We start from the raw sequence: 14,775 nt of genomic DNA on the forward strand, positions 1-14,775 counted from the left end.
CAGAGGACCAACCTACACCGGACGGCCCGAGGTCCGAAAGGCAACTCCCACTACTGCCCGACTTGCCAGTCTTTTCTTCCCAGCTGCAGCCGCAGAAAAGCTGAGCACTAAGGTCCTCCTCCACCAGCTTCCGGGCCTCTGTTCACAGCCACGCCTGATCCCCCAGCCTCCGGCACCCCACTCCCGTCACGCCGCTTCCCGTCCTCCCGAGGCTGAGCTCCAGGGCTTGGCGGCTTCCTTCCTCGGCATCCCGCGGGCCCGGCTCCCACCTGGTGTGCCGCACACTCACCGCTGAGGGCCGAGGCCTGTAGGGTGGCCCCCGAGGTGCCGTCGATGACTTTGATGGTCCCGCGGCTGGTGACGGCCAGGATGGCGTTGAGCGCCGGATGGTAGGAGAGGCTGTGCAGACCATCGGCGTCGCAGCGCATGCAGCCGTCCCGCAGCACCAGCCACTCCGAGACCCCGGCCGCTCCCGGCCCCGCCGCCGAGGAGCAGCCCGGGCCCGAGGCCGCCGCAGCCGCAGCCGCCATATTCCGGCCTGCGCTCAGCACAATCACACTGGGAAGCGGCTCAGTGACAGTCCCGGGAGGTGCAGCACCACCGCCAGTCACCATCCGGGGCCAGGGGGCAAGCGAAGCGCGTTAGCCGGAAGTGAAGTAAGGCGCCGGCACGCACGCGGGACGTTCGTCCGCGCGCCCGGAGGGGCCAAGCTGGAAGGCTGGCAGGGGAGCGGGACAGGGAGCGAAAGAGGAGGGGCCCGGAGGGGGCGGGAGGCCGGCATGTGGAGCATGCGCGGGAGGGGTCCGCGTGCCATGCGCCGCTGCGGAGGCCACCCCCCGCGTCCGCAATGTCCCAGTTCCTTTTTCTGAGTCAGGGGAGTGGCCGCTGTCTGGGCTCCGCCCCGCTCCCCTGCTCCTGATGGTGGGAGTTGGTCTCGGTGTATTTCCGCTAGGCGGGGACCTCGACAGGTCCGCCCTGTCCGAGACGCCCCGAAGTCCTTCGCTACGGTTCCAGCCGTGCCCGGACGTTCCCAGCACGTGCTGTGCCTCTGTTTGGAGGTGGCTAGGGGGATCTCAGAATTTGGGCCGTGCCTCTAGTCAGAATAAGCAGTCTGAAAAATCCGTAGTCTGGATTTGAAGAAAGGGTACGACCCCCACAAGCCCGTGCCTATCACAGCGCTCGTCCCCAAATCTTTATGTTGAACAAAAGTAACAGGAGTTGCTGGACACACATATTAGCTTATTCTCTCTATCTTTGCTACAAGTAATTACAGTAATGTAAATTGTTCATAGGTGTGTGGGGTGGCAACGCAATGTAGTCAAGTAAATTTACTAATCATCCCCCTTTGGATAATAGCAATGTTTTTTTTTTAACTTTTTATTCCTAAATAATTATTAGATTTACAGTTCATTGCAAATATAATACAGACCTCTGTGGTCTGCCTCCCCAATACCTGTAACTGCTATCAAACTATGAGAAAAACAATTGGACCCCAAACTGAAGGATATTCTATGAAATATCTGACCAGTACTTTTCAGAGAGAGATCAGAGGTCCAATTTACCCAATGGCTTCCCCTAGCTATTACATGTTATGTAACTTTAGTGCACTATCAAAAGCAGGGATTTGACATTCATTTGATGTGTGCACAGTTCTGGGTTTTACCACATGTAGATCTGTACACCACAATCAAGATATAACTATGTTCTGTGTGTTTGAGGCTCATTATATTATCTTGGAAATCCTAATTTCGTCTTCCTTAAAACCTAATTAAAGTGTGGTTGTAAGCATTAAGAATCATTTGTATCAGAAAAAGACAAGTATCAAATGATTTCACTCATCTGTGGAGTATAAGAACAAAGAAAAAAACTGAAAAGAACAAAACAGCAGCAGACTCACAGAACCCAAGAATGGACTAACAGTTACCAAAGGGAAAGGGACTGGGGAGGATGGGTGGGAAGGGAGGGATAAGGGTGAAAAAAGGGGCAGTACTACTAGCAGACATAATGTAGGGGTTGGGTACAGGGAGGGCTGTACAACCCAGAGAAGACAAGTAGTGATTCTATAGCATCTTACTACCCTGATGGGTGGTGACTATAATGAGGTATGTGGGGGGTACTTGATGATGGGGGGAATCTAGTAAACATAATGTTGATCATGTAATTGTAGATTAATGATACCAAAATTTAAAAAAAGATTTTTAAGTGATGTGCTGCAATGTAAACTGATGCAGCTTCTGTGGAAATGTTTGTCAATTTCTCAAATAGTTAAATAAAACTGCTGTGTGACCCAGTTAAAAAAAAAACTTGTGCTAAAATAAGCACAAAAAAAAGAATAATTTGTAAAATGTGTAGAATAGCATCTGTCATATAGTAGGTGCTCAATAAACGTTATGAAAGTTAATTACCTGCCCACATTCCAGGAAACGTCCTTCAGGAGATCTTGATGGATTATCCCAACTATATCTTAAACCTATTTATTTATATGCAGAGTTGTACTTATATAATCCATATATTCATTCCATTTTGGAATGCTAAATATGTCGTTTTATCTGCTGTTGAGAGGCAACACATAATAAAGTGAAAAAATACCTAAGTATTAAAGTCTGAAAGAATATCTGATTTTCAGTCACTGTAGCCTCATTTATCAACCTTCTATGAACCTGGACAAGTCACTTATACATTCTGAGCATGTTTCACAGAATGTCAAACAGATGATAAAATTATTTGCTTTACACAGACTTGTTACAAGTACTTGTGAAAGTACTTACAGGCTGTAAAAATGGAAACAGAGAGAGGTGAAATGGCTTGTCCAAGGTCTCACAGCTTCTGAGGAAGGAGTAACAGATAATAGAGCTTGAATTTATGCAGTTTGACTCCAGAACCCACATTCTTAACTTAACCCTCCTACTCAAAACTTCAGTGCCCAGAGTGCAAAAATAAAACCTATATATAACAGGGAGTGTCCTGTAACTGGTTTAAATCTCAGGACATAAGCAAAAACTTTAAAAGCTGCCATTTTACAGTTTTTTCACTCAAGACCCGTTTGGACCATCCTTTTCCATTAACCTGAAAGTTTCCCCTGAGTGGGCCTCAAAAGCAAACCAAGCCCCTCATCTTACTGATAGGGAAACGAAGTAGTAACCCGAACACTAAATTAGTATATTTTATGTTGTCCTATACTGAAAAGAATTGAGGGCATAGTTTTGCTGGTTGGTCTGTTACATTTTTCTGATTGAGGAAAAAGGATTTCTTTTCTATGAATTCAGACTGCTTTTAGCTGTAAATCAGCCTTCTCCAAAGCTATTAACCCGGATGTTCTGAAATAAAACACTTCTATAATCAAAGAATTTGGGAAATAACACTCCCTACGTTTTGCCTCTTGGGAGATTTATAATACACATTAGCATATCAAACCTCCAAATCCTATGATAAAGAATCCCTCGAACTCATATGACCACAGAATTCTGCAAAACTAGTACGCTCTTAGTGTAACTTGTTGCTTGTTTTTGTGAATATGTATTTTGGTTTGAGCATTTACTGAGATCCCAGAGACTGCAGTTATGTGTTTCCAAACCCAGGTTAAGTTTTCTTGAATTGAAGTGATCATAAAAATAAAACTGGGCAAGACTGAGTAAAGTCCAACATCAGTTGTATTGCTGATGTCTTTATGCACATGGCATTGAAAGCAATTACTTCTGATAGTAAAATGTACTGATATTGATAAGCTGGTCTATTTTGGGCATAGATGGTGATTGCCTAAAGGAAGTAGAAATTCCCACTGACAATCATTCTAGAAAGAGAAATTTGCTGGAATCAGAAATGTGGACCCAGAAAGCAGACCTAATGGACACAGAAAAAGCATTCAACAAAATCCAACATCCAAGAGAAAAAAAAAAATTCTCAGCAAACTAAAAATAGAAGGAAATTTCCATGACTTGATAAAAAGCATCTATGGAAAAACCTGCAGCTTACGGCATACTTAATGGTAAAAGACTGGATGCTTTCCCTCTAAAATCAGGGAAAAGTCAAAGGACATGCCTTTCAACATAGTACTAAAAGTTCTGGAACGTACTGGAAGTCACTGCAACAATGAAAGAAAAATAAGACACCTGCCCGTCTCTTTCTTTCATGCAGCCACTGATGGTGGGGGACCTGTCTTTAGGAGGAAAACTAGAGGCTGAGGCCAAAAAGACCAGCTGCCCCAGAACTGCAGATGATGATCGGCAGAGAAAGAGGTACCACTGCCTTGACTGGAGACCTGTATCTGGAGCTACATAGAAGCAGAGAGAGTAACAAAAAATTAATCTGGAGTTTACAGAGATTCTCTGGTAAATACTAGGGGGACTCTGAATGGGTGGTTGAGGTCATGCCATGGGAGCTAAAATTTGGGCACAGTTATAACACACTCCACAGTAAAATTCAGTACACACACGTCATATGTATATGTTGCATATAACAAAATATTAGTGTAATAAAGGAATATAAATTTAGAGTGGAAAAAAGCAAATTGATGACAAGAAAGGAATCCCCTCAAAAAAAATTAGAGATCATCACACCAATGCCCAAAGTAATTAACCTCTCTACTAAAGTTCACAGGCAGATTTGCTTTGTCCCAAAGTAGAATATGATGAAGTTCTAATGATTTCTAATGGAAAGGCTGATCCTCCAGGAATCCCCTTTATCTGGTCAGATAATGGCAGCCAGAATCATTAAAATTAAATCATATCATTAAAATTCACCCTGAGGATGCATTAGGGTGGTTACTATCATAGGAAAAAAACACGAAAACAAAATAAGTGTTGGCAAGGGTGTGGAGAATTTAGAACACTTGTACTCTTTTGGTGGGAATGGTGTTGGCAGCCGCGCTCAGAAAATAGCGCCCAATGCAGGGCAGCCGGAAGGCCCCGAACTTCCTAATGACAAATCATCCCACACCACTAAACTACATGCTAATTGCACCTTGGCATAAGGACCAATGAGACCCACCAAATGGTTATGCTAATAAGGCATATGGAGCCGCACCAACCAGGTCAGAGCATGAGAACTATATAAGCAAGCCTCTCCTTCCCCTCTGGGTCCTGCCCAACTCATTTGTTTCACAAAGAGCTGAAGAATAAAGCTTTCTGCAGAAGAATCCTGCTGTTGTTGCGTGCTGTTCTTGCCGGCGAGGACGGGGCGCACGACAAGTGGTGCCGAATCCCGGGAACCAGAACATCACCAGCACAGGGAGGACCCTTCAGACATCTGGAGAAGATTCAGAACTTTAGGTCAGAAGAAAGCCCGGAGGGGTAAGTTCCGAGAGGCCCCTGCTTTTTAGGATGATGGTTGATGGTTCTCTGTAAATAAGGAGGCACCATGGGGAATGCACCGTCATTAGTCACGGCGCTGCAGACAGCTCTCAAAGAGCGAAACTTGAAGGTCTCCAGCAAAGTCTTAGGATCTTTTGTGAAGGAGATAGACCGTGTGGCCCCCTGGTTCATTTGTTCAGGGTCCCTCTCAATCCCGAGCTGGGACAAACTGGGGAAAGATCTTGATAGAGAGGAGGAGGAGGGTAGCCTGAGGGGAGGCACCAGGCCCCTCTGGAAACTGATTAGAGCTTGTCTGCAAGATGAGAGATGTGAAAAGGTAATAAAAGAAGGTCAGAGAGCATTGACAGATATCCAAGAGAGCATGTCAGAAACAGAACGGGAAACAGAGAGCGCGCGCGGCCGAAAAAAGGCCACAAAAACAAAGGTAAAGAAACCTCAGAGTGAGGGAGAAAGCCCGCCTAGGGCAAAAGCGAAAGAGCCCCGAGAAGCGAGTGACGATCGCCTCGGAGAAAATAGTAAATACCCCTAGAAAGAGTTGAGAGACCTCCAACTCTCCAATAGGGAATCTGAGGAGGAATTAACGTCCGCAGAGGAAGGGGAAGAAAATAAAACCGCAGAGTGTAGAAGTAAGGGAACCAGCAAAGTTGAAAAGCGGACCAAGGAAAAAATGAAAGCAGGGTGTCCCCCGACGCCCTTTGCCCCGCCACCTTACGTGAGTGGCGCACTCTCCTTTTGCCACCCAGATACTCTTCAGGCAATTAGACAAATGTTTCCTGTATTTGAGGATAATGGCGTACGCTCTCACCAGCCCCTGAGCCATAAACAATTTAAGGAGTTAGCAGAATCCGTTCGGGCTTATGGAGTCAGTGCTAACTATACCATAGCACAAGTTGAGAGATTAACAGAGACAGCCATGACACCCGCAGACTGGCAATATGTAACTAAGGCATGCCTTTCTAGTATGGGGCAATACATAGAATGGAAGGCATTGTGGCATGATATCAGCATGACCCAGGCACGCGCAAACGCGGCCGAAGGACAGCCTGCGTGGTCATATGATATGCTGACGGGCCAAGGACAGTGGGTAGCCAACCAGACCGCCTTCCCCTTACAGGTATACGCACAAATAAACACGTGCGCCGCCAAGGCATGGAAAGCCCTCACCAACAAAGGAGAAGTATCAGGCAATTTGACAAAAATTATTCAGGGGCTGAGCAAGCCATTTTCTGACTTTGTCGCTCGTATGATGGAGGCCGCAGGCAGAATATTTGGAGATCAGGAACAAGCGATGCCCCTGGTAGAGCAATTAGTATTTGAACAATGTACCAAGGAATGCAGACAGGCGATAACACCCTGGAAACAAAAAGGGATACATGCCTAGTTGAAAGCCTGTAGAGAAATAGGAGGGCCACTCACCAATGCGGGCCTAGCCGCGGCCATATTACAGAGCCACAAACAAGCCAGGATCACTAACAGAAGTATCAAATGCTTTCAATGCGGGAAATTAGGACATATAAAGAGAGAGTGTAGGAGCCCAGCTTCAGAACAAACAACCCAAAAGACCCCTGAGTTGTGCCCTAAGTGTAAGAAAGGCAGGCATTGAGCCAATGAGTGCCAGTCTATTAAAGATATAGAAGGGAAACCCTTAGAGTTGCCAAAAAACACCCAGAGGGGCCCCCGTCACCAGGGCCCGCAAATATATGGGGCAACCAGCACGCAAGTGTCATTCGGGAACAACCAGGCCCCCCAAGGAGAGCCACTTCAGGTTCCGCGGGATTGGACATCCGTGCCACCACCAGAATAATGTTGACTCCACAGATGGGAGTTCAGCCTATCCCTTCAGACTTTAAAGGCCCCCTACCACCAAATACCCTTGAGTTACTCCTAGGGCGCTCTTCTGCTGCATTGAAAGGCCTGGTAGTTCATCCCGGAGTTATAGATCAAGATTATGAAAGACAAGTAAAAATCATGTGTTCGGCTCCCAGAGGAATCTATCCTATATCCCCGGGAGACCGCATAGCCCAGCTCTTAGTTTTACCTAGTCTCCACGCCAATTATCCTGCTACCAACACGGAGAGGGGAGAAAGGGGCTTCAGCTCCTCTGACTGGGATTCAGCCTTCATAGTATTAGATTTAGCAGACAGACCAAAATTAATTCTTCAAATAGAGGGAAAGAGCTTTGAGGGAATCCTAGACACTAGAGCAGATAAAAGTATTATCTCTGCAACCTGGTGGCCCTCCAAGTGGCCTGTGACCCAATCCTCACATTCATTACAAGGTTTAGGATATGAGTCAAGCCCTTCAATTAGTGCCAAACCATTGAAATGGCGAGTCCCTGAAGGACAAGAGGGTACAGTCACCCCTTATGTACTCCCTCTACCGGTCAATTTATGGGGGAGGGATGTCATGAGAGACTTAGGCCTCAAACTCATTAATGAATACTCCACCCCCGCCCAAGGCATGATGATGGACATGGGATACATCCCTGGCAAGGGGCTGGGGAAACACCAACAGGGACACATAGAGCCCATCCTGCCCAAAGTAAAGAATGACCGTCACGGCCTGGGTTTTTCATAGGGGCCATTGAAGATGCCATGCCCATACCTTGGCTCACAGAGGAGGCCGTATGAGTTCCTCAGTGGCCCCTATCCTCTGAAAAATTAGAAGCAGCTCATTGCTTAGTGCAAGAGCAGCTCCAAGTGAGACACCTAGAACCCTCTGTGTCCCCATGGAACACACCCATATTTGTAATCAGGAAAAAGTCAAGATCATGGAGGTTGCTTCATGATCTGAGAGCAGTAAATGCTCAAATGAGAATGCTTTGGACCCGTACAACGGGGACTGCCACTCCTCTCTGCCTTACCCAAAGAATGGAAAGTGCTCATAATAAATATTAAAGATTGTTTCTTTTCTATATCTCTAAGCTCCAAGGACAGGGAAAGATTTGCTTTTACTTTGCCAGCTATTAACCATGAACAACCCGATGCCAGATTTCAGTGGAAGGTCCTCCCTCAAGGAATGGCAAATAGCCCCACCATATGTCAACTGTACATTCAGCGAGCGCTAGACCCAATTCGTAAGACCTATCCCACGCTAAAGATCATCCATTACATGGATGACATCCTTCTTTGCTCCCCACAACCAGCGGAAATAGAAGAAGCATATATAGATCTCACTAGATCCCTAGAAAATTGGAGACTGAATATAGCAAGCGAGAAGGTCCAAAAATCTAGTGTTAGCAAATTCCTAGGAGCAACCATTTACACAGATGTAATTTGCCCCCAAAAGCTTGAGATAAGACATAATCAATTGCGAAATTTGAATGACTTCCAAAAACTCCTAGGGGATATTAATTGGTTGCGCCCATACTTGAAGATACCCACCACTGAATTGACTCCACTATTTAAAACCCTAGAAGGAGACCCACAACTAACATCACCGCGCTCCCTCACACCTGAGGCATTACAAGCCATTCGCAAAGTAGAACAGGCTTTGATGACAGCACAATTAAATAGAGTGCAATCGAATGAACCCTTTGAGTTGTGTGTCCTTCCCACCCCAGAGCTGCCAACAGCAGTCTTATGGCAGCACGGCCCACTGATCTGGATTCATCCCCAAGCCTCTCAGGCTAGGACAATAGAGTACTATCCAGCAGCCGTGGCCAAACTTGCTTTGAGAGGAGTAAAAACCTCCATGACACATTTCGGAGAGGCTCCAGCTAAAATTATAACCCCTTACAGCGTAGAACAGATACAAGTATTATGTGCTATGAACGATGATTGGGCCATACTTGCTTACAGTTTCTCAGGAACCTTTGATAATCATTTCCCTAAACATCCCCTCATCAACTTCGCCAAAAATCATCTCCTAGTATTTCCTCGGGTCACTAGCCTAACCCCGCTGCCTCATGGAAAAACAGTTTACACGGACGGGTCTAAGACAGGCACAGGTGCCTATGTCTATGATGGCAAAGTTGTGACAAAAGGCTACACGCCTGACACTCCACAAATAGTGGAATGTCGCATAGTCTTAGAGGTCCTACAAATCTTTCCTGAACCTTTAAATATTGTGTCTGACTCCTGTTATGTAGTTAATGCAGTCAAATCTCTAGAAGTGGCCGGGCTAATCAAAGCGTCCAGCCCAGTAGCCACTTTGTTCAAACAGATACAATCAGCACTACTTCATAGGCAATCTCCTTTGTAACTCATATCAGAGCACATTCAGGCCTTCCCGGGCCTATGACCCAAAGCAACCACCTGGCAGACCTTGCAACCAGAAATATAGCTTTTCCCCTGCTAGACCCTATCACCACAGCTTCAAAATTCCATACACAATTTCATGTCACTGCCGAAACACTGCGCAAGCGGTTTAGCATAACCAGGGCCGAAGCTAGGAACATTGTCCTTAGCTGCCAACATTGCTGCAGCTTCCTTCCCACACCTCATGTTGAAATCAACCCCAGAGGTATTAGGCCTTTACAAGTTTGGCAAATAGATGTGACGCATATTTCGTCTTTTGGGAAACTGAAATATGTACATGTATCCGTGGATACTTGTTCAGGAGTCATCTTTGCCTCCCCATTGTCAGGAGAGAAAGCTTCCCATGTCATCCAGCACTGCCTTGAAGCTTGGAGTGCATGAGAGTTACCACAGATTCTGAAAACAGATAATGGCCCAGCCTATACCTCTACAAAATTTGCTCAATTTTGTCATCACATCGGGATAAAACATATCACTGGCCTTCCCTACAACCCACAGGGTCAAGGGATTGTGGAACGCGCGAACCGCACGCTCAATTCCTATTTACTTAAACAAAAAGGGGGAATTGAAGATATACCCCCCACACCAAAAACTGCCATAGCCCTAGCACTTTTCACTATAAATTTTTTGAATCTGGATGCTCAAGGCCATACAGCAGCGGATCGCCATAATCAGTGGCCAAAAGACCCACAAGAACTAGTAAAATGGAAGGACGTGTTATCTAACCAATGGAAGGGCCCGGATCCAATCATAATCAGATCCAGGGGAGCTGTGTGTGTTTTCCCCCAGGGTGAAGAAAATCCCTTCTGGATCCCGGAGCGCCTAACGAGGAAAGTCCTAAACAAAGGAGATGACTTCGCTGTACCTCCTGACCCTGCTCCTGACACTGGAGACCCCGACTCAGGGAGTATTGAGATGGGGAATCCTGTCTGCCTTTCCTAAGCCTATGCCTGTCCATTTCAATGCAGCCGTTTTTCCCCGCTTTTTCACCACCAACTCTAGTATGAACTTGCCCTACCTAGTTAAAGACACCCTAGTAGCTCCCCTGGGAGAAAACCGATCCTTCGTAACTAATGGGTCATTATGCTTCACCACTCAGAATCTAGCTGGCTGTATCTCACTGAAACGGAGGAAATACGGATGGTTCAGTGACATAATTCTAGAGGCCAGTAGCCTCCCTGTTATGTCAGCTAAATTTGAAGGGCCTAATAAGGAAGGGAGCCCGTCCTATAAGAACATGACTATCCACCAGATGGTTCTCTGGATCAATGGCACATTTGTACACTCTCCCAGGAACAATTCCACCGACAGGCCTCGTCAACCCAAATATGCCTCCCATTGTGTGGGCGACTATGAGGGAGAGCTGTGGCCCTGGACTGACTGTCAGTCAACTGTAGTAACGTGGGCAACTGAGAGGCAGGAGTTTACCATCTCCCCAGATATGGAGGGACGGCCAGCCAATGAGGCTTGGTGGCCAGTAAAGGTGCTCGAAGGCGAGTTTCGTCAGCAGCTGAGCATGAACCCCTTCCATAAATGGATGCTGTGTGGAGTCAATGGCTCGTGTACCGACCTCTCCCCCTTTTCCGCCCTCCAGGGTGGGGGAATCGGTGTAAAAAATATCACCTTTTGGTGCGAGAATAACCACATGTGCGCACACTGGAACATGATCATGACCCATAACAACGAGAACTACACGTGTTCAGCAAAATCAGGTCCAGAGTCACCTAATTCCCTTTTTCCACCTTCTCCAGTATGCGTATACCCCCCATTTCTGTTTATCTTATCCAATAGTAGCTTTGACTCCTGCTCCAATGAAACCTGCTTTCTGTCTCAGTGTTGGGATGCGTGTAACTTTACCAATGCTTTGGTAGTCCGCATCCCCCGTTGGGTCCCTGTTCCCGTAGACGCCCCTAACACCATGACTCTGTTTCGAGAAAGGCGCGATTTCAGTGTTACAGCCGCCATAGTGCTCCTGATCTCCGCGACCGCGGTCGCAGCCACCGCCGCTGGTATAGCTTTAGACACCTCCATCAAATCGGCTACAGAGCTCAATAACCTTGCAGCCTCAGTAGCTTCTGCCCTGGACCAACAGTCCACACTTGATGGCAAACTGAAAAGAGGAATAATGATCCTCAATCAACGCATAGATCTCGTGGAAGAACAAATGGAGGTGCTCTGGCAAATGGCCCAATTGGGATGTGAGCGGAAATATCGTGCCCTCTGCATCACTAGCATTCAATATAAAAATTTTACACGGGCAGCTAATCTGTCACGAGACCTGTCCCAGTATCTTTCAGGAAACTGGTCCCAAGACTTCGATGGGACACTAGAAGAGCTGCGGCGAGAAATTATCCACATCAACTCCACCCGTCTAGATATCTCCGTAGCGGAAGGACTCTCTTCCTGGTTCCTCAGAGCTCTCTCCCACGTCAAGGAGTGGGCGGGCATGGCTGGGATGGGCGTGTTCCTGCTTGGAGGTCTCATGCTCTTACTCTGGTTGTTATACAGACTCCGCAACCAACATAAGCAGGACAAGGTGATCCTTGCTCAAGCCCTAATGGCGATAGACGTTGGCGCCTCTCCCCAAGTGTGGCTCAACATGCTTAAGAAGGAAGCTCGGCTTTAGCTTGAGGTAGCTCTTGCACCCTGAGCCCACGTGGCACTGCACCAGGCCCGAGTACCTCAATGCTTAATCACAGCTTTCTTTAAGAAGCTCATGGTGCAAGAGGGTTGAGAAAAAGAGTCCAAACCCTTTGTACCAAGCAGTCCCAACGCCAGCCAGAAGATGCGAGGCAAAGCACTGCAAGAGGTCTTGGACCCCTCTGAGAGGCATGCCTGACTGCATAGGGGTAGATGCCCAGAACCCCTCTCCAAAAAGGGGGCATCAGGAAGTATGATGGAGGTCAGGCCTCTGTCTCCGCCTCTGCTGGCAAGTTCCGCCTTGAGCTTCTGTTAGACAAAAAAGGGGGAGATGTTGGCAGCCGCGCTCAGAAGGCCCCGAACTTCCTAATGACAAATCATCCCACACCACTAAACTACATGCTAATTGCACCTTGGCATAAGGACCAATGAGACCCACCAAATGGTTATGCTAATAAGGCATATGGAGCCGCACCAACCAGGTCAGAGCATGAGAACTATATAAGCAAGCCTCTCCTTCCCCTCTGGGTCCTGCCCAACTCATTTGTTTCACAAAGAGCTGAAGAATAAAGCTTTCTGCAGAAGAATCCTGCTGTTGTTGCGTGCTGTTCTTGCCGGTGAGGACGGGGCGCGCGACAGAATGGAAAATGGAAAACAGTATGGCTGTTCCTCAGAAACTTAAAAGTAGAATTACCATATGATCCAGCAATTCCACTTTTGGGTATATACTCAAAAGAATTGGAAGCAGATTTTTTTAAGATATCTGCAGTGCTATGTTCATAGCAGTACTATTCACAATAGCTAAAGTTTGGTAGGAAACCAAGGGTCCATCAGTGACACAGATGAATGGATAAATAATAATGGGATATTACCCAGTCTTAAAAAGAAAGGAAATTCTGAATCACTGTATAAGATGGATGAAACTTGAGGACAGTATGTTAAGTGAAATGAGCCAGTCACACATACACAAAAAAAATACTGTATCATTCCACTTACATGAGGTGCTTAGAGTAGTCAAAATCATAGAGACAGAAAGTAGAATGGTGGTTGTCAAGGACTGGGGAGAGGGAAAAATAGAGTTATTGTTTGAAAGGTACAGTTTCAGTTTTGCTAATTGAAGTGTTCTGTGGAGGGATGGTGGTGATGGTAGCACAACATGAATGTTCTGTACACTTAAAAATGGTTAGGATGGCCTACCACTTATTAGAATGGCTAAAATCCCAAAACTCAACAATTCCAAAAACGGATAGGATGTGAAATAACAGGAAGTCTCATTCAGTGCAGGTAATAATGCAAAATGGTAAAACCCCTTTGGAAGACAGTTTGGTAATTTCTTACAGAGCTAAACATACTTTTATTTGTATGATCCAGCAATCATAATCTCAGGTTTTAAGCAACTGAGTTGAAAACTTATGTCCACACACAACCTGTACATAAATATTTATAATACCTTTATTCACAATCGCCAAGAGCAGGAAGCAACTAAGATGCCCTTCAATAATAGGTGAATAGACACACTCTGGTACATCCATACTGAGGATTATTGTTAGGTGATAAAAAGAAATAGATCAAGCTATGAAAGACGTGGTGGAACCTTAAATACATATTGCTGTGTGAAAGAAGTTGAACTGAAAAGAGTACAGACTGTATGATTCCAACTTAAATGGAGATAGTAGAAAGATCAGTGGTTGCCAGGGTTTTGTGGAAAAGAGGAGGGACAACTAGGTGGAGGGGAGGATTTTTAGGGCAGTGAAACTATTCTATGTGATACTGTCATGGTGGATACATGACATTACGCATCTGATAAAACCCATAGAATACACAACACAAAGAGGGAAACTGTATAATCTATGGACTTTGGTTAATAATAATGTATCAGTATTGGTTCGTTTACTGTAACAAATATGCCATACCAGTGCAAGATGTTAATAATAGGGGAAACTGAGCACAGGGGAGGATATATAGGAATTCTCTGTACCATTTGTTCAATTTTTCTATAAATCTAAAAGTGTTCTAAAAATTAAAATTTACTAATTTTAAAAAAGTAGTTAAAATAGAAAATTTCATGTCATCTGTGTTTTATCAGTTTTTTTAAAGATTAAAAAAATCTGTCAGGAGAAAACAGGAGCATACATAGTCCGTCCACATTTGTTTCATTACTGAGAAGGGATTAGAGGCCCCCAGTTTTTCCAGATAGAGTTTTGTTGCACATAAATTGTATCCTAGTGCACTGGAATGAGGCCAGAGCTAGGGCTGTTATGAATGTGTCTATTTGGGATGTGAACATGATGATTTATAAAACGGAAATGCTGTCAGGGGAAACAAGGGCGTGTTAACTCCAAATACTGCATCTTGTGCCAAAGATCAGACTTCATGTAATTAATAAATACCTAGGAGGTACTGTTTTTTAAAAATTACTCTCCATAGTAATTTGCGTAAACACACCAGGTTTGTGTGAGGTTTTTCTAAACTTCAAAAATTGGAGTTAATCATCTTTTTTCAAGTATCATCGATACAATCTTATATTAGTTACAAGTATACAACACAGTGGTTGAACAGTTACATGC

At 45.5% G+C, this 14,775-nt stretch overlaps 2 protein-coding genes across 17 annotated transcripts in view; one reads left to right on the forward strand and one right to left on the reverse strand.

Annotated features, from left to right (window-relative positions):
• Nucleotides 1-614, reverse strand: part of BIRC6 (baculoviral IAP repeat containing 6) — a 268,324-nt gene extending 267,710 nt beyond the window's left edge. For all 16 annotated transcript variants that reach the window (XR_012121905.1, XR_012121902.1, XR_012121903.1 and 13 more), the window contains exon 1: nt 290-614. Coding sequence is in view for 13 of the 16 variants with exons in the window: in XM_073214568.1 (XP_073070669.1) it covers nt 290-614 (325 nt within the window). In the remaining 3 variants the exon portion in view is untranslated. The remainder of the gene's footprint in view (nt 1-289) is intronic.
• On the forward strand, nt 521-12,795 carry LOC140843953 (uncharacterized). Its single transcript, XM_073214577.1, has 3 exons — nt 521-656; nt 4,135-5,288; nt 10,358-12,795. The coding sequence occupies exon 3, from the start codon at nt 10,419-10,421 to the stop codon at nt 12,192-12,194; it is 1,776 nt and encodes a 591-aa protein (XP_073070678.1). The 5' UTR covers nt 521-656; nt 4,135-5,288; nt 10,358-10,418; the 3' UTR covers nt 12,195-12,795.
• Nucleotides 12,796-14,775: the final 1,980 nt, after the last annotated feature.

This window comes from Manis javanica, chromosome 1 (assembly GCF_040802235.1).
Source record: "Manis javanica isolate MJ-LG chromosome 1, MJ_LKY, whole genome shotgun sequence".
Classification (NCBI taxonomy): Eukaryota; Metazoa; Chordata; class Mammalia; order Pholidota; family Manidae; genus Manis; species Manis javanica.

Excerpts from the sequence above, each read along its gene's own strand:
- LOC140843953 (XM_073214577.1), top strand. The coding sequence starts at position 10,419 with ATGACTTCGCTGTACCTCCTGACCCTGCTCCTGACACTGGAGACCCCG.